Here is a 24,738-nt window from a genome sequence, read left to right on the forward strand (position 1 = left end):
AGCTTTCTCATGGAAAGCAGTGCATTTTTATGTAAATTTCGAGCATCGTTGATGAACACTAAATTCGATATTATACCTAGCCTGACAATTGATATCTAATTAATCTGCTCTACGCTATCTGTTGCACATCGCACTTGTTATTTGTACATTATAAACCGGCCATTACCATCGCCAACAGAGAATTTAACGAGCCATAGAAACAATGTCACCGAGCATGGAAGCAAGGCTTCTGGTACCTGTTCTATCGTCGGGAATTAATTGTCCTATGAATCACGCATCATATCATGCGGGACAGTTTTTATGCGCATGTTTAGCATTGATAACGCCCACCATCCCCACCCATGTTGGTTGCCGCCCTATCTGCCGCATGTTATGATGATTTATGTTTATGGTACCACCTGCTCTTTACCCCGTGACTCGTCCCTTGCCTCTGTAGTTAATCTCTCGATCCCGGGATCCGCTGATCGATACGCCGAGTGAAAAAGAGCCACAGCCATTTTGATTTGTTTACCGTCTACGGAACGAGGGTCGGTGGAATCCGGAACCCAGCAGAATATAAACAATGTCCGACAAAAGTTGAATGAGGTAACCTCTCGAATGCCGCAAGCTTCTATTTATTCGAATAGGCAACTCTGTTTCTCAGTTTGTAGTAATATTCTGTGCAACATTCGAAAATAAATAAAATAAAAGAGTAAAATTTATTGCTTACAAATCTGAATCAGCGACATTAGAGTGCAAAGGGTTAACCTCTTAGGCACGACACGCCATTATACGAATGTTTCTTACTTAACTTAATTTTATTATTAGTTATTAAAGTTAACGATTAAAGTGAAAGTGTATACATACAATACATTAAGAAAAGAATATATATGTAGCTGATATTATATATAGCTATAACAAAAAGATATATATTAAGAAAAATAGTAATTTAGTTATGAAAAATATCATTCGCGCAAAATCCAACCGTGCCTAAAAGGTTAACGGTTTCATTTTTCAACTTCAAACGCGACGGTTCTAAAATCGGGATAAAAAGAGCGCGGAACTTTTATTTTGCTTTAGTTTTACACCTCGTAACCATTTTCTTTCGACGCTTGTAAAAATAGTTCGGGTACCCCGTCTGGAAAGACCGATAAGAATGGTCTGCGAGAAACATCGACAGACGGTTGGGAAAATCGTTGGCGGAGTAACTGCTTCGAGAAATCGAGGAAGTTAGTCTCCATTAGGTCGAGCGTGGCTGGTTAAATAGCCGTCGCACCGGTGCAGGACGAAAACAGCTAAAAACTATTTCCACCGAATCGAATTAGGCGGCCGTGTTCTTCATCGGTAAGCCATCCATTCAACAGTTGCCGCATTCGATTTCCAGTCACGTACACCCACGCTCTCCTCTCTCTCTCCTTTTTTTTTTCAACATCTCCAGCCGTTTCCCTCCTTCTTCTTTCCCTCGCCATCGCTCCACGCCAATGCTCTCTTTTTACCGTTTCTCGTCTACGTGTGGCCACGGTTTCAGAAATTTCTGTTGGATAGTGTATAATTTCGATTTCGCGCTATAAAGCATTGCCTCGAATCATACTGGCATGCTGCGCCACCCATAACCTCTTAGGCACGGCTGGATTTTGCGCAAATAAAGTTTTTCATAACTAAATTACCATTTTTTCTTAATATATATTTTTCCCGTATATCTACAGATGCTATTAATTACATACATTCTTTTGTTAGCGTATTGTACATACGCACTTTCACTTTAATATATATGAAAATTGTAATTTCTTTCGCAGAAGAATAAAGAATTTGGAAGTATTATTTTAATTTCGCTGTTACGAACTCCCAGATCCGAAGATTAAATAATTTGGAATAATTTTCTCTCGCATCTGGTATGCATCCAATTCATTCCACAAGTTGTCACAAGGTGTCATTCTTGCATCCATGTAACAGGGAAACTTTGTTACCTCAACTTCACGGATGCGTCACCGAATCGTGATCCGTACAAAACATGTAGTTCTCCGCGCTGTCTCATAGTATTTCGGATGCTATGATGTAGTTGGGCAAAGTAAAGTTTTCTATTTAAAAAGAAGAACTATGTAACAATATACCGAAACCCTTGAATATTATAACATTAAACCTTCTTTTTAAATGTCTAAAGTAAAGCCAAGTTTTGAGAACGTATTAGAACGTTTCTATAGATTTTTATCTGAGTCTGTAATAAAAATTAAAAAGAGGTTCTTTGTAAATCTCAGTTTATTTTCGAGCAAAAATTCTAAGAAATCTAGATATTTTAACATCTACTATTGTTTATAACTTGACTGTACGTTATCGAGATCCATAGATTTGGGTAAAACAGTCGAAGAAACGTCATTTCTTAATTTTTTAACTATTTCGACGAATTTTTATCAGGGCAAGATCTTTGTATTCACTAAATTCAATTCTGTAACATCTCGATAAAATTTAAGGCATCTCGTGCAATTGAGAAAAAAGTTATTCGGTCAGAAAAGGTGTCAACATACTTGCCGGAGCGACTTCTAAGCTCATAAACACAACAAAATAACTTTGTCGACTAAGCAGCAAGTACAATCGAAGACCGCGTCTTTGGAAATTATAGTATCGACGCGTCAATATGTGTCAATCATGTGTCCACGTATGACGATCTACCAACCACCCAACTTAACCCCTTGCACTATAATAACGAGTCAGACTCGTGATAAAGATGCCACGCAAGATCAACTAAATACAAATATTATTAATTTCTTTTAAATCGAAATCAAATTAAATTTTTCTGTTATCAGAGTATACAAACAGAAGTAAGTAAAGGCAATCAAAAAAACAACAAAAGTGATCTGTATATGATACTACAGATACTGTATAATTTATGTATATGAGATCCAGTCTTGTGACTTATAAAACTGTTACATTTTTAATAGATAGTATGGTGTTTAATAATGTCAAAGTTATTTTGGAAATTATGTAACAATTTTCATTGGCGTCTCAGAGACGTAAAGGGGGCGCTCGAGTGCAAAGGGTTAAAGAGTTTGGCGCATATTAGCCGGAAACCACTCAAAAGCACGTTTTCGCGCAAACCCACCAGATAACACCGATTTCGAGTTCTTCCGAGTTCGATTCGTAGCCGATCGACTGCGCAACACTTTTTCCCGAGAAGCTTTTTTTCCAGAACCGGTCAAAAGCTTCGAGCAACGATTTCGATTGGAGGGCGGCGCTACCCTAGTTCGATTCGATTTCACAGGCAAAATCGGGCCGGCCGGTTCGAGAACTCGATACCCCCGGCCTGCTGCTATCTAACTCCGCGGACGCGGCGTTATATCGGTTGAAATTTATTGACGTTACGACAACGCCCGACGATTGCACGATGCCGTGCACGTTTCATCGAACGTGACTCCCTGCGGAGTGACTGGAAACCGTGCACGCTGCGACGCCGGGTCGTCCTCGTCCAGGGGACCGCGCGAGCGGTTCAGGCACACAACCGAGCACGCCGGGCGGATTCCCGTTTCATGACGCGCGGTTCACCCCTTTCTTGCTGATTATCTTACATTGAACGGGCCCCGGACGTGTGTTTTTCGACGGCCGACCAACTCCTCGCAAATCGACGACCGAGCTTCTTGCCGTATTTACAGAAGCGCGGCTGCTGCGCGTTATTGATCACGCCGGGTCATCCACGGATTGTTCGTGCGATATTTGCCGAGTGGGTCAACGCGATCGCGGACTTCGGATAATCGGAATATCAGGGGAGGATTAAATGTACCGTGACTACGGAAAGTGAATTTTACAGCGAACTTTCGAGCTCTGAAAAATGGTCGGCATTTAAACTATTTTCATTTCGATGAAAAAGTCGTACATCAACGAATCTGGACTGATTTGAATAATATCCATTCATGAAAAATTTTAGAATTAATTTGTAGATATTTCGAAGATGTATATTATACGAATTGAAAGTAAAAACCTTGGAGACGTATAATGTAAAATATTTAAAGTAAATACCGTAAATACTGTTAACGTTTAAAGAAGAAATACATGAATCATTGGTGTTGTGTGCAATTAACAACTTTAGAGGCACCCTCGCGAATCAATCTACTTTGAAGTTATACACCATATGTGAAAGTATAAAGCGCCTCATTAAATCAAAATTAAATAAAAACATGACTGTCGGTATCGTTAAAAAGTTAACAATTGATCGATGAGCAACAGACGATTTATAAAGTGAAAGAATTCGGAATGGAAATGTTAGTAGCAAAGTGTGCAATGTATCAGTCTAACCAATGTCTATTCCGTTCTCAAACAACAAAAGTCGTCAGACCATTAAAGCGTAATTGTTTCAACAGCCCCTTGCGCGAACTATGCGGCAAGGACGCTCGGCGTAAGAACGGAATTGCATTGATATTAGGGACGAGACAGTGTTTCCCTCGTGAAACTTCGCTCGGTCCTCGGTTGAGTTTTGGTGTCCTTCGGGACTCCTCTTTTAACCATTGCAAGTTCCCCCAGTTTCGGTGTACCTCGATACTGGTAACTCGATTGATACCGTCTGCCGGTTCACCTTGGAACGGTTTCGTTAACACCGACCGCGAAACTCTTTGTTTCCTTGCCGATAAAGTCGGGATAACGTTATTCTTCGTTTCACGCAATATTTTCGACGCGCCGTAAAATCGAATAATGGGCTGTTAGTAAAACCTACGAGGCATGTTAATGTAACACGTGATCGTAGCAGTGCAAAGTGGTTTTTCTCGTCGGTCCGTTACTATCTCGCATTCTTCATATAATTTTTTAATGCGGTATTTTTGAGTCTATGTTTATGTGAAATTTGCCGAAATGTTACTTATGTCGAAAAATGGAAAAGTTCGTTGTAAGATTAAAAAATAGAAGAAGATTCTTTGTCTAATAATTCCCGTGATTTCGTCTGAGTGTTGACGGGACTAATATTTAGGGGTAATAACAATGAAATAATAATTATAACAGATAATAATAATAATAACCCCGCAATGTTATTTATATCGAGAAATGGAAAAGTTCGTTCTAAGATTAGAAATAGAAGAAAATTCTTCGTTGTACATTTCCCATGATTTTGTCCGAGCGATTACGGGACTGATAATTACGGGTAATAAACACGGCGGATAATCACAATAATCGGCTGTCTCCCAGGATTTCCTTTTCGCCAGAGCCAGACAGTAAGGCGCACGATTCATTGTCTGCCGAAATGTATAGGAGCCGAGTTTGTTTTCCCGTTTAATGGATGTACCACCAGTTTTCCGGCAAGAACTCCGCCGGCTGAATGTCTCGCCCCGTCAAATACCCATAAATTCCGTGTTTCACTTTTCTTAATAATCCCCGGTTTTCGAGAGGGCGGAATTATCTAAATGAAATATTCAAGAGGGCCACGGCTACACGGCCGCGACGGTTATTGTACGTGAAAAGCGGTGACAAGAACGAATGAAGCTCGTTTCCAAGGGCCGCTCTTGTTCCGTGGTTTAAGTAAAAGGACGAAAAAACGAGGTGGAAGGGGCAGGTCGGAGGCGGGGAGGGAGGGGGTGGGGGGGAGCGGCGCGACCGGGCAGGAGAGAAGAGAAAACTTCTCGTATTTTATCAGTCCACTTAACAATCCCCTTCATTCTTCGCGACAAACTCCCTCGCGAGGAGCCGCCTTTTCAAACTACAACTTTAATCAATCTTACCCCTGTTTCAATTCTGGCCGCTGACCCCAAAAACTAAATAAAAGGACGGCGCGGACCGAGCCGTAACACGGAATCAGCGCTTTGCATATCATATTTTCGAGCTAATACGACTCCATACGGTGGATCTTTGATTGTCCACGAATCCTCTGATAATAGAATATTTATTTGCAAGAGACGCTTGCGACTCCGAAAAATTCAAAAAATTATGAAATTTTCCACACAAGGAAGAAAAGATATGTCTAACACAACCGTATTCTTTTTCGGCCCTTATGATAAAGGAATGAAAAGAACCCTTGAAAAATTCTAGTATTTTTTTCTTCATGTTATCTGAAGAGTAACATTTACATAGTATTGTAGACAAAGGAAGAGTATGCAGTTTTGTATTCAATATTTTCTAAAATATCATTTACTGGTCTCTTGTGGTATTTCACAAGGATTTCAAAGGAAATATTGAAATATTAAAATGAAAGAAGAAAAAGTTGTAATGTCTTTCCCCAAGAATTTCTATTTACAGAATGCATTTGTGAATGTAAATACTGAACCAAATACAATGCGATTTAGTAATAATGGTAGTTCACTTCATAAATCGTTTACTAAATGTTCTAATATAATTAATATTGTCATGTATATGGAAAGGTACGTTACGATTTCTTGCAAAAAATATATCGTAAACTTTTAACTTTCTTAACTTAATAAGTTTAAACTTTATTCTCAACACCTTTGCAAAGGTAGGGTATACGCGTTTCCCTCATTGGCAGAAATGATCCCCTCTTATTAGCCGCAATTTTTAAGAAACGTGGGACTTGTGTCTGGGTGGTTGTAAACAAACAACGTGACGTCACCCGTCTCGCTCTCTCATGGTCTCCGTCTAACCTCTTCCAATTTGTTTTCATTCTAGTGTTTTGATTGGCTAAGTTACGCTAAGTGCTCAAGAGACGCGATTAGGCATTGCATATCAATTAGTTCATTGAGCTTCTTATTTACCAATAGAAGTGGGTTTCGGCAGATATAGAGAATATTCTCTAGTTCTTCGACGGAAATTGTGACATCTCTTCAGCAAGGGACGTAAACCGTGATCTCTTCTCGTGTAGCCTTATTAATGAGAAATGCTAGTGAGTGTGTTAGCTCGAAATGGTTAAAATATTTTCCTCACTCGTTATCCTGTATAACTCTCAGGCCATTATGTGGCTCATGGTTAAATGTGTCTTGATGCATGCTTTAAAATATCATAAAAAAATACGTGGCGTTGCATTAGTAAAGTTGAATACCGTCCCTAAAAGTACTGCAACCATTAAAAATTGATGCGCGCTGTTACTTTATTTACGCTAAGAAGAATGATATTCTCTTCTCTTGTTATTTTTCCGTCTTGCTAGCAACTTAATGAACATTTTGTATAGAAATGTAACTTTAATCATTTGCTAATTATAGTAACCTTTACAGTTAAAACAATTATTCTCTATGTAAAATAGAGATATCCAGTTATTTATACCTTCAAACAGGTCAACTGCTAAGTCCATGCTTATGAAAATTTCGTTTATTAAAATTACTTTCAACAACCCGTTACCTTGTATAATTTGAAAAATGTCTTAAATAATGATAAATGAAATAAAACGCATTCTGTGGCAACTGCTAAAATAATAAACATAAACGAGGTCGATTATCTTAATTGAAGTTGCATATTATATCCTTCATTTACTTAGCTCTTGCTGAAATGATTCAATTTATTCAAATCATTGCCGTTATTATTTCGTATCTGATTTATTCTGTGCTGATGATCATCGTTTTATTAAATGTATGGAGTGTCCTTGGATTTCCAATCATTTAGTGCCTCCGTGATGAATATTACTCACCATTCCATAACGTTTGTGAAATCATTTTAATCACATTAAAGGAAATTAATTTATTTAATATGGGCAGAGCGTGGGAGCAATAACGAACATTTAATATTTTATCTGAAAGATCAAGAGAGACGATTTTTATTACTGAGCAATCGAATGATGGTATAAAGAAATGTTTTAACTTTTATTCTTAATTCTTTAATTATAGAATATATAACAAGGTATTTTCGAGGAATGAGATTAATTTCGATAAAAGCTATTTGCGCAAAAATACTGTTATGTGATTACATTAAAAAGCATGGGAGAGACCGTTCTTATTTAACACTATTTGCCTATACAATGTAATCACAAAAATGAAGTTTGCAGGTGCTTTTATGTCAAAAATTGATTTTCAATTAATTAAACAACTCTTGAGTTTACAATTTTGTTTTGTTTCGTCAATAAATAAATTTGCAAATTTGAAATTGCGCCAGACATTCGATTAAATATTTGTAGCTTTTAAAGTAATTTAAATAATCGAAGAAATTACAATCTCATTCGTGTAAATAATGGTGACGCTAGCACGTGACTACGGAATTACAGTTGGCGGCAGAGGCGTAATTCATTGGCTCGTTTATTATTTATGTACGAGGAGAATTTAAATTCATCACTTTAATATTTTATATTATCGGAGCTTGACCTAGAATTTCGCAAATTACTTTTACGCGTTATTTATGAACGCATCTGTTATGTATAATGTTTGCACGTGTTGCATTAACCCATGTTTTAACAGAGTTTATATGTTCCTGTGAATTAGTGCAGTGATCCATGAAAGTATTGGTGCACATTTTAAAATTTAATAACTTTTCGAACGTGGACTAAATGACTTGAATTCTTGTTAGATGACAACCACTTAATGACTAAAATGATTCATTTTAATTTTGGTACTACTTGGAATAACAAAATTTAGAAAAAGCGTTTTAGTCTTTGTCATCATCATTTAGTCCAGCTTTATAGAAGTTATTACCTTCTAAAATGTCTACAAAACATTTTTCATTATTTAGTTATTAATTCCTTAAATCAGATGGTTTATTTAGCTAACAAACAATTGTCACATGTGTTACACATTTCAATGTTTTTGTGCTCAGCAGTATATCAATGTTTCAAAAGATTTCAGTCATCAAATTTCCATAAAGTAATTTATGGAACGAAAGACAAAGCGCAAAACAAATTCGTTTCTATAGCGTGGTGGTGACTCGTTAACATTCTCGCGGTTCTCCGCCGACGTATTTTCACTTCATCCGACCTTATTCGACGTTACGGGAAAACCAAACGAAAAGCAGAATTCTTCGACGCGATCGGACCATTCACCCCTTTCAACCCGTCTCTGTCTTCGCCTGGTTTTTCTTTCTCTTTCCCGTTTAATTGGTATGAAAAATCACGGGAAGGAGAATGGCGCGAATTACTGGAATTGAAAGCTCCATCCACGGCTCTTAATTACTAGGCCCGCGCTATTGGCAAATTCAGTCGCGCGTTGCGAACCAGCTTCGCGGAAACTAACGAATGTACTTGGCCGACTTTCTTTATTCTTCCGCGGAAAACTTTCGTCGTGCAACCCGTTCCGGCAAATTTTTCGGCTCACTGGTGGCCAGTTTAAACGAACCCGCGGGACAAACGTTGAACCCTGTCTTGTTTCTCTTTTACGTCTGCGTCAACAGACGATGCTGATAATGGCTCGCGGTAATTTAATGTGCCAATTTTTCGAGTGGCGAAGATTACCTTTTGTAGTAATTAGTAGGGGTGGGTGGTGTCCGACATTTTGGTGAGTTACCGATAATATATGCACAACTTCTAAAATTGTTCTAAAATTGTTCTAAATCTGCTCTAAATCTGCCTAAATCTATCATAAAATTGACCTAAAACTGACCTAAAATTTTCCTAAAACTAGCATAATGTTACTTAAATTATTCTTAAAACTGCCCTAATACTGATCTAAAACTTTCCTGAAACTAGGGCAAAATTACTTAAATTTGCCCTAAATTTTCCTTAAAATTGACCTAAAATTTACTTGAAATTTTCCTCAAACAACCCTAAATGTTCTTTAAATCTGTCTTAAATCTGCCCTAAAACTGTCCTAAAACTGTCCTATAATTGCCATAAATCTGTCCGAAAGCTGTCTTAAATCTACCCTAATTTGACTTAAATCTATCTTAAATCTGCTCAAATAGTGCACAAAATGTCGGTAATTTACCGATCTGTTCCGAAGCCGAAATGTTGCGTACCCGCCCCCAGCCCTAGTAATTAGACGGTAAATGTTCATGTACGATAAATATTCAAACTATATATGATATTTATGCGCATATAAATGTGCATGAAAAATATGTGTAACACGTTGGAAAATATGCAAAATATGCGCGAAAGTATTTAACTATGCAAGATATTATCTATGCATTATATTAAGTATCGTAAACGTAGTACAGCTACTCTGACGTATCATTGCATGTAATAGAGTATTTCAAATGTTTTTATATATAAATATGTAAGATATATAAAGTGTGCAAAATGTAAAATATATTCTTGGAACGACTTGATAATGATACCTGTTCCTGTAAGACCAGGTTTTGGACTTATTTTATGATAATTATAGATTCTTCATTTTATAATTATTCGGATTCTAAAATTACTTTTGTCATCAATTACCGAATTTATTCAAGCTTATTTTGTAATAAAAATGGTGAAATAAGTAGCGATAAATTTGCTCTTGTCACTTTATTGTAAAAAATAAAGCGAAACAAGTATTAAAAAGTAATAGTTATTTTCTACCTAAAACTATATTATTGATTTTCTCGAGCAAGTTGTCATAAACTGAAATTAAATTATTAATGTATAAAGCGGACATTTCTCAATTCACCTCAGAAGCTAAAAATTAAGTATACAATCCAATTATATGTTCCACACGATACAGTAGTGGGCAGAAAACATCAACGGAAGTTACGTATCGCGTTTCGATTCGAATATAAAAACCAAATATTTGGTAAAACGCGTGACGCTGGAAGTGGTACTCAACACTAGCGACTCTCTTGTCGCTCAGCGTAATAGAACCGTCGTATGCAGAGTACCACTGCAGGTGGCATGCATTTTGTCATACTATTTCGGTTCTCTATCCAAAACGAATCGCAATCTGTGACTTACGGTGACGGTTTCTTATGGATCGATCGTTCGCTTCAGTGCGTGATGAAACATATTTTGTTCTACATTTTTCATATCTGGAATAAATTGTTCCTCTATGTCAACCGTTATGATTTGAACACATTTATATATTTTAAAAATAACACGAATATTAAGAAGATTTATTATTAATGAGATTATTAAGAAGAATCCGTAAGATAATTTTATAACTTATTTCCAATTTACAGTCAATATGACTGATTTCGGATTTTTTCTTTCATAATTACTGAAATTATGAAAAAAAAAGAATATATATGACATACTATATTATAAATTAAATTGTACGAAATTTAAGTAAATCTAAATTGTTAATGTTAGAAAATAGTACACAAATTAGTCGCGTTTAGAGCTCGATAGTTCTAGTGTTTCAAATTGTTTCATTATTAAAGGTGGACAATGAACAATTCAGAAAAAATTAAAACGACTCGGACAATATTAATGCAGGAAGTTGTGAAATATGTCAACTACTGTTTCGGATCGCCCGGTACGCTTTGTCAGGAAGTAAATTCTGATGCGCGGCACGTGCATCTTTTTTCCAGTTCCGCGCCGACCGGAATCCAAAACAGCTCATTTTCATACCGAAACCATTCCGCTAAACGAATATAAGCATGCGCCTCCAATCCATAAGCAACCGGACACCTAGTTAGTTTAAGAAGGAAAATTTAAATTGCGATACACCACCTGGCCACACGTATATGAATGTCGGCCAGATTTACTCGTATTTGGTATTATAAATGACGTTGTAAATATGCATTCACAGCTTATAATGAGCTTATTATTATGCAATACTTTTTAGAATTTACTGAACTTTAAGCTTCGTTCTTTATTACTGTGTAAGCTAATTAGCCATTAATTTATCGCTTTCATAATTCTTTAAATCACGTTTTATACTCTAGAATAAAAACATGTAAACGAAAAATTGTAATTACTACATTTCATAATTTACTTGCGTATTTGAATTACTCATTCAAGAAATAAAATGAAATGCTATTATAATTTGTTGAAATTGCAAAGAAAATTGTTAAGATTCTTTTTATAATTGCGTTGCCTTATTAATGTTAATAATGTTAGTAAAAGTCCTTAAAGAGTAAAACACAGTTTGCAAAATAGTTTGCATAACTCAGTTTTCTCCTCCATATTAAATTAACGTGATAATTTTGAATGTTCTACCGAGTCGCATGCTAATTCCCAAAGTTCAGCCATATTCTACAGCGAAGATGTAGCATCTTGATCTTTCATATAAGGAACTAATTGACTTTCGAATTCCTCCGTAAAAGTCTTTTTAAATCTACCGATCTGCGGCGCCGAATTTTTAATCTCGCTTTCTCGAATCGCTTTAAATTGGTCTTTCAAATATGTTTTTTTGGAACATGGAAAGTTTCAGACCTTAAATAGCATTTTCGAAGCCACATACATATAATTCTGTGTTCATTTTTCTTTCCCTGATCAATTTCAATTTTTTACAGAAAAATAAAGAAGGGAAACCTAAGAAGAACTGTTTAATTTTAGGAAAAAATGTTTAAAAATCTGGTTGGTACTGGACGACTATAAAGCTGGTGATCATTGTATAACAAACACGTAAATTTAGATATTTTACATAGTATATTAATGAAATTGCGAAACACTGGACATTATTTTGTAAATGGAACAGTCCAGAAGTAAGGCAAGTAATGTGATAAAATGATTCAATTACTTGAAATAGAAGAAATCGATTATGAAAGGTAACTTTTATCGTACATGTAACAACAAGGGTAAACGCTGAACATCTTAAAACTCTCTCCCATACAGGTCGTTCCAGAACTGATATTATATATATCTTTAATGTAAGTGCTTTCATAATAAAAATGTTCTCCGCGATTTTGTTAACGAGCTATTGACGAATGCAGCTATACTAGCTTTCTGATTGGTTCACGTTTGACGTCAATAACTCGTCAATAACTCGTCAACCCGTATTTTCGCCAAGGAGAAAGTGATTCTAAATCACTCGAGGATTCATCCCTTTCCAAGCGGAGCAGGAGTTTGGGTACCCCCTGCGCAAAGCTAAGAAAGGGGAAAGACGTGGACACGTACCTTCAGAGTCCGACGTGTCGGAGAGCGGTGGTTCGTTCGCAATGTACTGTCGGCCGCTCAGCAAGTTGTTTTCGACGATGGGTCGTTTGTCCTCGAGCTGCCTTCTGAAGCCGCGATGATCGTCCTGCAACAGGAGAGTAAGGGCACACCTGTTAATGTCGGTTGAATGCGGGCTACAGAGCGCGCGCGAGCCACTCGAGCTCGCTTTTCACGCTCGGCTCGGGGAACATTCGTACGAGGCTGGTCCGTACGCCGAAGGGAATAAGTAGGCTAATTCGTCGAGCTTTAAACGGCGGCGACGATGAACGAAACGACGACTACGACTACGCTGACGACGATGACGACGACGACGACGACGACGACGACGACGACGACGACGACGACGCCGGGTCGACGGTTGGCGGACGTGCAGAGCCATCGACGTCGCCTTCATCTCGACTACGGTGCGCATCCGTAATTTTGTTTGACAAGGTATCACGGCGTCGGGCGAAAGTTGGCCGACCGGCTACCTGTGCCCCGAGTGGCTGAAATGCAGCGCTCGCGATATCGCTCTCGCGACTTCTCGTTAACGAGATTATCTCGCTCCCCGTTTCTGTCTTTACCGCGCCCAGCGTTTCCGTTTCTTTCCTCCGCCGTTCTTGCCAACTCAAGAATTTAGACGTCGCGCGGCTCGGCACGGTTTTTGCCGGTCCGTTTCTCTCTCGCCTCGTTCGCAACCGTGCAGCGCCAGCCACGGCTCTCACTCTCTCTCTCTCTCTCTCTCCTCTCCTTTCCTCTCCGCCCGCTCGTTTTCTTCCGGGAGGTCTTGCGCGCGCGTTCTCCTCTTTTTCCGTCTCCTTGTTGTTTTTCCGGATTTTCTTTCATTTTTTTTTCCGCGTCCTCACGGCGAACGCGAGAGACACGTTTCGAGTCGCGTGAAATCCTTTCAAACAGCCCGGAATAATTCACCTACTTTCGTAGCTGCGACGACCGGAATCTCTTCTTCAGCTTGTCGGACCGACGACGAAACGCGCGGTTATTAGGGATTGTTCGCACCGCTTACCCTTCGCGAGTATGGAATTATTTTAGCGAAGCGATATCGCGGGTTCTTTACTGTCGTTTTATTTTAGCCGGGGATTCACGGGCGAACGTTTAATGCGAATTCATAGGCGTGTTGGAGAAGTCTGAATCGTGGTGTTGTTCGCTAAAATATTTGGACACAAGCTAAAAGGTGTGACTCTTTAAAAATTGAATCGAATGACTACAATATTTTTGATACGCTGGAGAAATTTGTTCGCTAAGGGATCGATGCAAAAGTTTTAGCAAAAATTGGAATTGGACGGAACGATTCAGAAATGAGAACATTGAAGAAAGTCATTTTCAGATTTCTCAAGTTTTGTAGAAAATTCAAGTCGTTTAATTTGTGTTGTAAAAAATTATTCGCGACAAATTGAATTGTTGTACTTAAGAGGATTTATATTTGAGAGGATTTATTTTGTCCTTTTACTTTGTTGATATGCAAAATTCGTTTTTTAATTTCATTAATTATAATCTTATTGATATTGATCTAGTAAATAGTTGTCTAGCTAGTGAATGCATTTTTCTTATCGTCGAATTTTAAAAATGAAAAGAAAAATGTTACAAATCGTAAAACTGAAACTTCGTGATTTTTATGTCGTTTCTCCGGCGTCAGGAAATAAGGTCAATTCGTTAGTTAAGAAGCTAGAAGTAATAGAGGCATCGTTCACTCAATTGGAACTCGAGACGATTTCTAATTGGCCTCGTCGAGGTAATCGTCTTATCGGTACGGTTATCGGAATGACGGGTTAATTACGCATTGCGTTCCGTGCACGCTAACGTGTTAACATTATTCTTCATCTCGATACCTGCCATTTTTAACCCTGACATAACTATGGCCAATTCTGCGATGATCTTGATACGCATATATTACACATAAGAAAATATATAAATCACTTATTACTGAAATAAACAGTAATATATAGAATATATAAACAGGAGAAATAAATTGCTTTTTATCCTTACCATTTTTCATTACGGCAATATTAGCAACCATTAAAATATAAATAAATCAATACACACTATATAGTTCTTCAAGAATATATTAGTCATTCCAAACAGCTTATCTCTCAAGTATTAATGATTCTGTGTGGCATCATGCCGACAGTTTAAAGGTTAAGGAACTTGACTACTTTGTTTTATTTCGCTGTTAATCAGGACGTAAAGATAAGGGAAGAAATAGGTCAACTGCATAGACGCCACTATCCCCGTCTGTCAACTACGATTAACCGCGTCCGACTCGAATATTACTTTCCTTCTAAAAGGCATTCACATTCTTACGGCGCGAAGAATAGCTATGCACTCCGTTCTACTTTATCGTAATTCTTAAAATTACTCGACATTCAAAGCTTTAATAAATTCTTATAATATCTATTATAATGCCAACATTGTATATTATAATACCTATTGTAATACTAATATTGTATATTATAATATCTTATAATATACTGTGGCGACCCAGATATTAACGGTTGTGAGGTCAACGTACTGCGAAGGAGTTTTTATAATTTTATGTTTTACAGAAATATTCCATATCAGACGTTATTAATTCTAAAGATCAGAATTTGTTTAAGACAGGCATTTCTATATTGATATCTTGTTGAAAAGGGCGTAGTAAAGCAAACGGGGCATATTTTGATTAAATCAACAGCTTTTGAAAATAGATATATAGTTTTATATATTTACGTAAACATCCGACATTTCATATGCACCATCCTAATAAAATGTTATAGAATAATATTTAATGAATAACGAAAATTAATAATAATGTGTAACAAAATTTAAAAGAGGTCGCTTTTTATGTCGATAGGAAAAGTTTAGATTAGTGATATTATTAATATTAAATTTAAATTAAATCTTCGTATTCTTTTACTTTGCGCATTTGTGAATAAGACAACGCGATACATATTATTCGATAAATATTACGTAAATTATACCAGAAAAAAAATCAGAGGCATAGCAATCGCTTAAACCCAGGGTGATCGGTACTCTGCATCATTATCACCAAAAAAATGGCCGCCCGCGAAGAATAAAATAAAAAACAGCACGCCTTAATTGGTCGCAGCGACAACTGAAATGGTCGATATAACAAGTCGCGTTCGCGAAATTATATCGGAGCGGGGCAATTATTGAAATCCGGCATTTCCAGCGGTAAACAGTAAACTGTCGAGTGCCGCACAAAGAACTTCCCCGCGAACGATCTTCCCCTGTTCCGATCGGTGTTCACCTAATTTCCAATAATTCGCGAAGCGCCGGCAATTAAAGTGAATTCCAATTTCCAGGAACGGCCACGTCAGGGGGTAGCACCGGAGTCGTTGTTCCGCGCGATCGAGAGGGCTCGTTGAAATCTATTTCGTTCGCAGGGGGAGGGGAGGGGGGGGGGATAATAATCGTCGTTCCCTGCTAATTTCTCGTTTCGTTCGACGGCGATACACCCTCTCCTTTTTTTTTCTTCTTTTTTTTCCGTTCCTGTATCGCACGGTCGATTCATTTCCCGTTAAAGCCGCGCGGCACCGGGGAGGGTAACGCGCCGGGGCTGTTGGGTCCCGCTGCAACGACCCGTTTACGGCGAAAGCGCGTTTTACGTATGCAACGTTCGCGCGAGCCGTTTCGATTTCACGCGCGAATGTGGCGGCCGTAGCGAGAACCCGCGCGATTCGGTGCGTGCCGCGGCGCGCGCGGGGCTATCGATTTATCATCCGGTGCAATCTCGCGACCGGCTCAACTTTTCGGCAAAATTCGCCGCGTGTGCCGGCCCCATCCTGCGTGCAGCAACATTCCGTGCACCCAACGCGCCTACTTTTCTGCAACCGATCGATGCGCTTTCAATATCGGACAGCTTTACCAACAAATAGATTTAGGCGCAGCGGCTCTCGCTGCAACACTGGCCGACAGATCTCTACCGTAACTGGTCCAACCTTGAATACAAGGTACGATATAATTACGATCACAATTACTTGCTTGATAAGTTTAACCCTTTCGGCACGAGTGCCGAATATAGCCGGCGTCCATGCGATGACCGGCATAAATAACAGAATTTTATATAAATATCTTTTAATATTGTTGCGCGTGTTCTTCTTATCTTTATTCAATTAACACAATTATAAACCAAAACAGAATGTAATTTCTAGCTCGACAGACAGATTACGATTCCGTCTCTCGACTGACTGTCGATTCAACGCTTTCGTGACAACCCCGAACTTCTTATATTTCCTTAATGGTTGTTCACTGTAAAGTAATTCTTCATTATGACGACTCCATATGAACTACCATCGTAATAATATTAAAGCTACGAGCAACACGTTTTGTTAAAAAACATTGCCTTATCGAGCACAGTTTTATTTAACGCTTAGGAATATCTTAAGGAGGATGATTGACCATGTGCGCGCGTACCGAAAGGGTTAAAGAAGAAGAACAGTGGTATAATAAGAGGGAGATCTGCAAAATGTTGCAGCTATAGGGAGAGTGCAATGTGCAGGATGCAGATAAATGAATAAACAGGACAGCTAATTGAACCGTTAATAAAAGTGTTAATTTATAACAAATGTACCTTCATCGACAACTCAGTTTCGTGGCGCGTACTTTGTGACAGACAGACAGGATGCAATTACGTTAATAAGTAATTTTCCCGGTTAAATATAATATGTGGAGTAAAATGGGAAAAGGTTAGGTGCACGGTGCTAGGTGCACGGGAGATAATACAGATTGTAAAATTCACACCGTATTAAGCTTAATGCTGAGTATGTACGGTCTATGGTGCGCGACGCAGAATACATGCATTACAAAATTATATTGTGTACGTTCATAATGTATGCTCGCGTACGTTATACATAATGGAGAATGCGGTGTACAGAGTTTCCACCCCATACACTGCGGGGTACGAGGTGCGGAGTGCATATTATATAATGCGTAGTGCTGGATGTATATTACATGAAGCCCGATATGCGTGTCGAATGTAGAGAATGTTCGTAATGTACGACGATAATGCGCGATGTGCTCAGAAGGTGCATTCCGTAATGCGTGGTATACGTCGTGTAATTTGAACATCACAACGCATACTAATGCGTCGGTGTAGAGTATAGTACAGATGTTTTCTTCCGCGGAGCGCACGATGTCTTATAGATAGTGCATAATACACCGAACGCGTCGCGAAACTGCATGTCGCCCGGAGCACTTTACATAATGCATCGAGCATATGATGCACATTACATGATATACGATGCATACCTATTGCATATTGAGTGGTACACATTACGCGATGTTCACCTAGATAGTAAATGCTGTGTTTCGTATTGTCGTCTGTTAAACTCCACTGGCTGATACCTTTGCACTCGAAGCCATTCTAACTGTAAACGTGAAATAATTTTCCTGGCTCGTAGTATTTCTGTTCTATGCAGTAAAGTGCACTTCTACGCGTACGAAATTAACTCTCGCGATTCGTGGCAATAGTTTCACTGCTCAACAATTTTTTAAATCTAAACTTTATCGTTATAAAAATTATTTTGAAACGTAATAGAATGATTTTAATGCTGCCTCAGAGTCACCATTCGAGCGCAAAGGGTTAACACTTTACCGATTCGGTCGTAAACTCTTTTATATTTTTACAATATTAGAATTGATTAACATTTCTTTATGTTAGCTATTTTATTTAGTTTATTCACCACGAAAGGTATCTAATATTTTTAAAATGATACAGTAATATCTTGGTAATAAGGGCAATTATTCATTGCCATGACTGATTTATAGTTTACCGGTCGGAGTAAAAAGCTGATTTATAGGCTGCCGGTCAGTAAAGTGTTGACATTTTCGATTTGTCGAGCGACACACATTGAAACAATATCATTTGCTATTATACCACTTTAAACAGAACAGATATTTTCTCTTAATTCACAGTTATTTCCGACAGAAAACATTTGCAATCGCTAGAAAAATTGAAGGGAAAACGCTGTAAACAGTGTTAAAACGACTGTTCCGTCGAGAAATCAGCTGGAAACGATATTTCTTGGTAAGCGACTTGAGGGGATGTTTCCACCCTCTACACGTTTACGGTCAACCACGAGTTACCTTACGGTGGACACCCAACATGATACAAAGCATATGGTCACTTTTATATTTTCATAATATTTTGAAAATAATTTGCCTACCCGGTTATATTTTTCTAAAAAAAAGGGACTTCTAAAATAGTAGATCTAGTTACTGTGAAGTGACCAATTGCTGTGCCTTTGATTTATTATGGCGCATAACTAATTTCACGTTTATCGAATAAGACACACTGCATATCTTTATCCAAAACTGAATGAAATAAAACAATAAGATACAGTTAAACGTAAAGTTAATTACGTCCGGGAACAAACCAAAGGCGCAGCACTCGGCCGGTCCGCAGTAAGCGGCTCAACTACTTTACTCCTATCTTCGCGAAGACCACAGCTCGGCGGGGTCAGTTGATAAATAATATTCTCCGGTCGTGAGAGATAATCTTAAACCATCGCTGCGGCAAGTCGTGTCCCATAATTTGTATAAATTATTACGCAGCGTCGTCCGTTTACTTACAACTATTCGCGCTCGTATTAGAACACCGTTCGCGAAGCCATTCCCCGGGAATTCCGGCATTACGCGGGAACCGCTATATTGTTCAACTGCTATACCGCCTCGCGGAGTTCTGTTGGATTAACTCCTGGGTACGGTCATTAGTCGGGCGCATTTGCGTCTCTCTCTCTCTCTCACTCTCTCTTGGGTTTTCTCGCGCGGGCCGGCGTTAGTTTGTGACTTAAAATTATGCGTCGCACCGCCGTGAAATATTTAACAGATTACAAAACTCATCAATTCTTGCCTATCCGACGGTTCGCAATTTTTTACGAGGCTCTCCAGCATCTCGCTGTTCCCGTCGTTGGGGGGGACGCGTTGGCGGACGAAACGTCATAGTCGTTGATTATGTTTACCTATCGCGTGCACGCGCGTTAACCGTAAGATATCTGTCCCAGTGGTTGGACAGTTTTTTAAAGTTTGATACATGTAATATAATAATATTTTAATTTCACGTGAAAATGGAAAGAATTTTTCAAAATGAGTAAATAGCTTTGGCGGTTGAGCGTAAATATACGACCGTAAAAGGTATGCATGTATTAATAGACCTTAACCTCTTAGGCATTGCTGGATTTAGTGCGAATGAAATTTTTCATAATTAAATTACCATTTTCTTAATATAAATATATTTTTGGTATAGCTATATATAGTATTAGCTATATTTATTCTTAGTGTATTGGACATATACACTGTCACTTTAATCGTTTACTTTAACAATTAATAATACAATTGGGTAAAGCGCGAAACATCCGTGAAAGTCATTATAATGACGAGTCGTGCTTAAGAGGTTAAAATATGTATTGCAATGCTTCCAAACTTCTATATTTTACATTCTTTAAGAAATGAAAAAGAAAGCGTTTAAAAGTGGAGACAGTAAATGCATAATATAATTTACGTAATTCATTGTACAGAACAATACTACGTGACTGTACTTTGACGTGTGCCGAGAGGCTGTAGAAGCAGCAAAGTGACGGTGAATTATGTGCCACGCGGAATTGTCGGTCTAATGAAATTGAGATAAAATCGTAGAGATTCGATAAACGAATGGGCACGGAGTTGCTGTCGTCGAGAAGCCGGTAAACAATTATATCTAAATACAGCGAATGAGATTTTCCTGTGTTGTAATGCCGCTACTTGAATACTGTTCTCATTCGGAGCGGCTGAGTACGGAGATAACGTGCACGTGTTGCAGCTGCATGTTGTCACGTCGCGAACAACAACGACTACGACTACGACGACGCCGTCGTCGACGACGACGACGACGGCAACGCCGACGACGATGGCCAAGCAAAAGCATTTCGAGTGGCGCCGAGCAAAAGAACACGACGAGGACACTACACACAACCTTTAAAGAACGATATTTGAATTTCATGCATCGCAGATGCGACATTGGCACATCACGTAAACCCCGAAACTCGCTTATTGTTCGAAACACCTGTACGCGACGACCTTTTTGCCCGGTTTTATTTGCTGTTCGTGTACATCGGCTCGAACTAACTGCTATCGGGCAGAATACATTATGTTTTATCGTCAACATCGTCCAGATAAAAATTGAATTGCGCTCGTTTTCCGCGTACAGAATTATTCCTGCCTTGCTCGGGGTCGAGCACGTAGAAACAGCTCTGCACGGTAATTCTAAATTATCCTCGCACGATCGTTTGCTTCTTCACGAATCTGGACCAATGGTCCGATGTACGGTGACTTTAAAAATTACTTGCTGTTTTGGACGAGTAGATCATTTCAGTTTTATACATAGAATCTTTCACAGAGAAAATTATCATCTCAAACACACGATATTAGATTATTGTGTATGTTTGCAGAGTACGGTTAATTAATTTTTGTATTGGAATGGAAAGCACTGGAGTTTCAAAGACATTGGAACTGCTGACTTCGTTAACCCTTTGCACTCGAAGCCATTTTAACTCTAAATCTAAAATCATTTTTCTGGCTCACAGTATTCCCATCTTATGCGACCGAATGCATTTTATATTTACGAAATTATGTCTTAAAAATCGTACCAGCAGTTTCACTTTTAACAATTTGTTAAATCTAAATATTGTTGCTTTAAAGATGATTTTGGAACGCGACGGAACAATTTCAATGGTATGTCAGACTTACCACTCGAGTGCAACGGGTCAATAGGCAGCATTTACGAGGCCTGTCTCAGCGTATATCAAAATAACTTGAGAAATTTCTCGATCCTCCGATTAATTGTCTATTTTACTCACGGTCCGAGTTCTTCTCGTCGTCGTAGCGCGTCGCAAAAAAAAAAAAAAACACACACACACACACAGAATTTCGGATAGCAACAGTTCGAAACGCGACGGCCCCGATCGATCGGCTTTCGCCCCAAATCCTCGATTTCGAACTCACACCCCGAATTCCTTCGAATCCGGCCGGCGGGCCGACCCATATACCGACTTATTTTCCAGTCCCCGGGTAATTAGCAGCGCCTCTCGTTCACGGGGATCGATACTGTCGCGGCTCGAGTTTATTTATTCGCACACGTAATCAGCTGACCCGGTTAAACGGAAACTACTGCGGCAGAGCGCAGCCGAAAAACAGGGATCACCTAAGGGCGGATTTCTAAGAGCCGAGAAACTCGTATCCCCCCTCCCCGATTAATGGGACCGGGTGTAACGGTGGGATCGGCGAGCGTGGCTCGCGATAAGTGGCGGCGCAGGTGTCGCCTGTCGATGACATCCGTGATCGGGATCGCGTTACATGCACCTTATCATGGCCGTACACTCGCAGGGGTCGGCGCATAAGCGCGCCGAGAGCTGTAGCTAGTAACATGCGCGTTCTAATCTGGATTACTCCGAACTAGTCCGTCTTTGTGCGTGGAAACTGGGCCGGCGAGAGGGTTGCTGCTGCTGCTGCTGCTGCTGCTGCTGCTGCTGCTGCTGCTGCTGCTGCTGCTGCTGCTGCTGCTGCTGCTGCTGCTCGACCCAGCCTCTTCTCCGAACCCCTCCAGCTATCGCCGACGCGTGCCCCTCGGTGTCCACGCACACACAAACGCACATACACACACACACACACCCTGCACACCTAATTGCGTCATTTTCGTGTAATCCAGTCCATTGCAGTAGGTTACAGGCACCGCTGCAAGGTACACGAGCCTATTTGCCTGGGGCAAGATTGCGCAGGCCTGTCCGGATACCAAGATTACTTAATGGCCGGAACACCGATTCTTGAGTGGTTTTGCGATCCGGATTCAATGGGCTCGACGGATTCTTGAGATCTCTCGACGATGAGAATACTTTTATTCTTACTCTGATTTTACTTCATTTTCGGGTTTACAATGCGTTTTGAACCGGGATCGTGGCTGCTATATTTTGGTTCTATGCTGAATGAGAATGTATTTCGATTGCACTAAACTGAAGTGGGGTAAAAGATCGTTTTCTCTTTTGAAAGGAGTAATGAACTGAGTGTAATTTAACCCCTTGCACTATAATAACGAGTCAGACTTCTGATACAGATTTTGAGAAGAAAAATAAATTGTTCTGTTATCAAAATCTAGAAATGAAAGCGCATAAAAGATAATAAGAAAATCAAGTCTTGTAACCCTCTGCTTTTGAAGCCATTTTAACTCTAATCCCAAAATAGTTATTCTAACAATTAAAAGTATTTCCATTTTGATATGGCTTAGTGTATTTTATGCACCTAAAATCGAGTCTTGTGACTGAATTATGACATTTCCTGCGTGCATATCTTGGTAAGCATAGTACCTTATTTAATTTACTGGTTCGTGATATTTTTTATGCATTGTCCGACAATAACAGTGTTTTTTGTGAACTTTTTCTTTGCATTCTCGTCTCTTTTTTCTTTCCATGATTTTATCGTATACATTACGCGTAACTTTATGTTACTTTTAATTTGCATTGCGCATTTTCTCGATGCTGCGCCAGCAAACATTTCGATCCTCGATTATTTCACGAATAGTGATTACAATATATATGGAGACTCACCTGTTGTTTTTGCAAAGCAGCCACATCACCGCACACAGGACCAAGACCGGTGAGTTCAGTATCCTTCCTGATCACCCATTCGATGAGTTCGCGCAATGATAACAGCAGAGCGTTCCAATGTTCGGTATTGCTCTCCAATCGATTTCTAGAAACAGAACGAGCGAAACGAATTAGTGATAATTACAAATTGAACATCCGGTAAACGGTACAGGAAATCAATTCGCTACCGTTCGAAGTCTGCTTTGAACTTGAATTCTGTATCGAATGAATGAAAACCGCACGGCATAATACAAAATACGGAATCGAATGAACGGTTCATAAAATCGAATGCGCTGACTATGATATACGTTTAAAGTATCTGAAATGGAATCAGGCAATCAAATTAATTAAAGTTACGTACGTAATGTACTTTTGTTGGAACGCGAGCCAATTACGCCGCGATTTTTCGAATAATTAGCGCAACGGCGTATCATCGGGGGGCTGGGATTAATCGAGTTACTATTCGATATACGAAACTGTGTGCAGGTCGAACGAATAATCGATTGCGTTTTCATAGTTGTGACGGCACGTTTTCAGCCACGGGCACGGGGGAGGGGGTCGTCATCCATTGGACGTGGATTAGAGGCGTAGAGGTGCGAAGGTGGGCACGGGGCGGTCGGAGACTGCACGCGACTTATGCATCAGCCGTGGAAACGACGCGGAACGTATGTGTCTGGCCGTAAATACTGATAAGGGTTGCGCGTCGTCGTCGGCGCGAAGGAATATTTATTCTCCGGAAAAAAGTGCGACAGAGCGAGAAAATGAAAGCGCGAACGGTGACGAATGGGAAAACGAGACCGAGGATCGCGGTGCTAGGAAAATGGTGCGAGGGGGCTTGATGGAAAGAGGAGCCGAAAGCCTGTAATGGGGCGAACTATGCGAGAAGGGAAAGAGAAAGGAATGACAGAAGACGGCGGGCATCTCAGAACTTCCGAAGAGAAATGGCGCTACAATGTGAATAGAAAAGGATAATTGCGAAGATAGAATATACTATAAAATATAGATAGTAACTACTAGAAGATGAGCAATACTTCCTGCTATCGGGAATGCAACCTTTGTCAAGATATTTATTTATACAAAAATAAATAGTATTTTGTAATAGTAATAATATTTCTGTATAAAAAATCGATAAACGAGATTTGCATCTGCCAACGCTCATAAACACCGGATGAGACAGATATAATTCTCAGGTGACTCAAAATCGACTCGTGCTTCTTCGCACGAATTACGACACGCGAGACGTCGTTCCGCAGATGATTTGCAAGCACGATGCATCTCATCAATTCCTTTCCGTCTTAATCTCTT

The 24,738-nt window shown here is 39.3% G+C and overlaps 1 protein-coding gene across 6 annotated transcripts in view; it reads right to left on the reverse strand.

Moving 5' to 3' along the window:
- LOC144473563 (dystrophin, isoforms A/C/F/G/H) overlaps window positions 1-24,738 on the reverse strand; it is an 856,126-nt gene that overhangs the window by 96,183 nt on the left and 735,205 nt on the right. For all 6 annotated transcript variants that reach the window (XM_078187528.1, XM_078187532.1, XM_078187527.1 and 3 more), the window contains 2 exons: window positions 23,395-23,539; window positions 12,788-12,911 (listed from right to left, as the gene is read on the reverse strand). In XM_078187528.1, the coding sequence (XP_078043654.1) occupies window positions 12,788-12,911; window positions 23,395-23,539 (269 nt within the window). The remainder of the gene's footprint in view (window positions 1-12,787; window positions 12,912-23,394; window positions 23,540-24,738) is intronic.

The sequence above is a fragment of the Augochlora pura genome, chromosome 7 (assembly GCF_028453695.1).
Source record: "Augochlora pura isolate Apur16 chromosome 7, APUR_v2.2.1, whole genome shotgun sequence".
Taxonomy (NCBI): Eukaryota; Metazoa; Arthropoda; class Insecta; order Hymenoptera; family Halictidae; genus Augochlora; species Augochlora pura.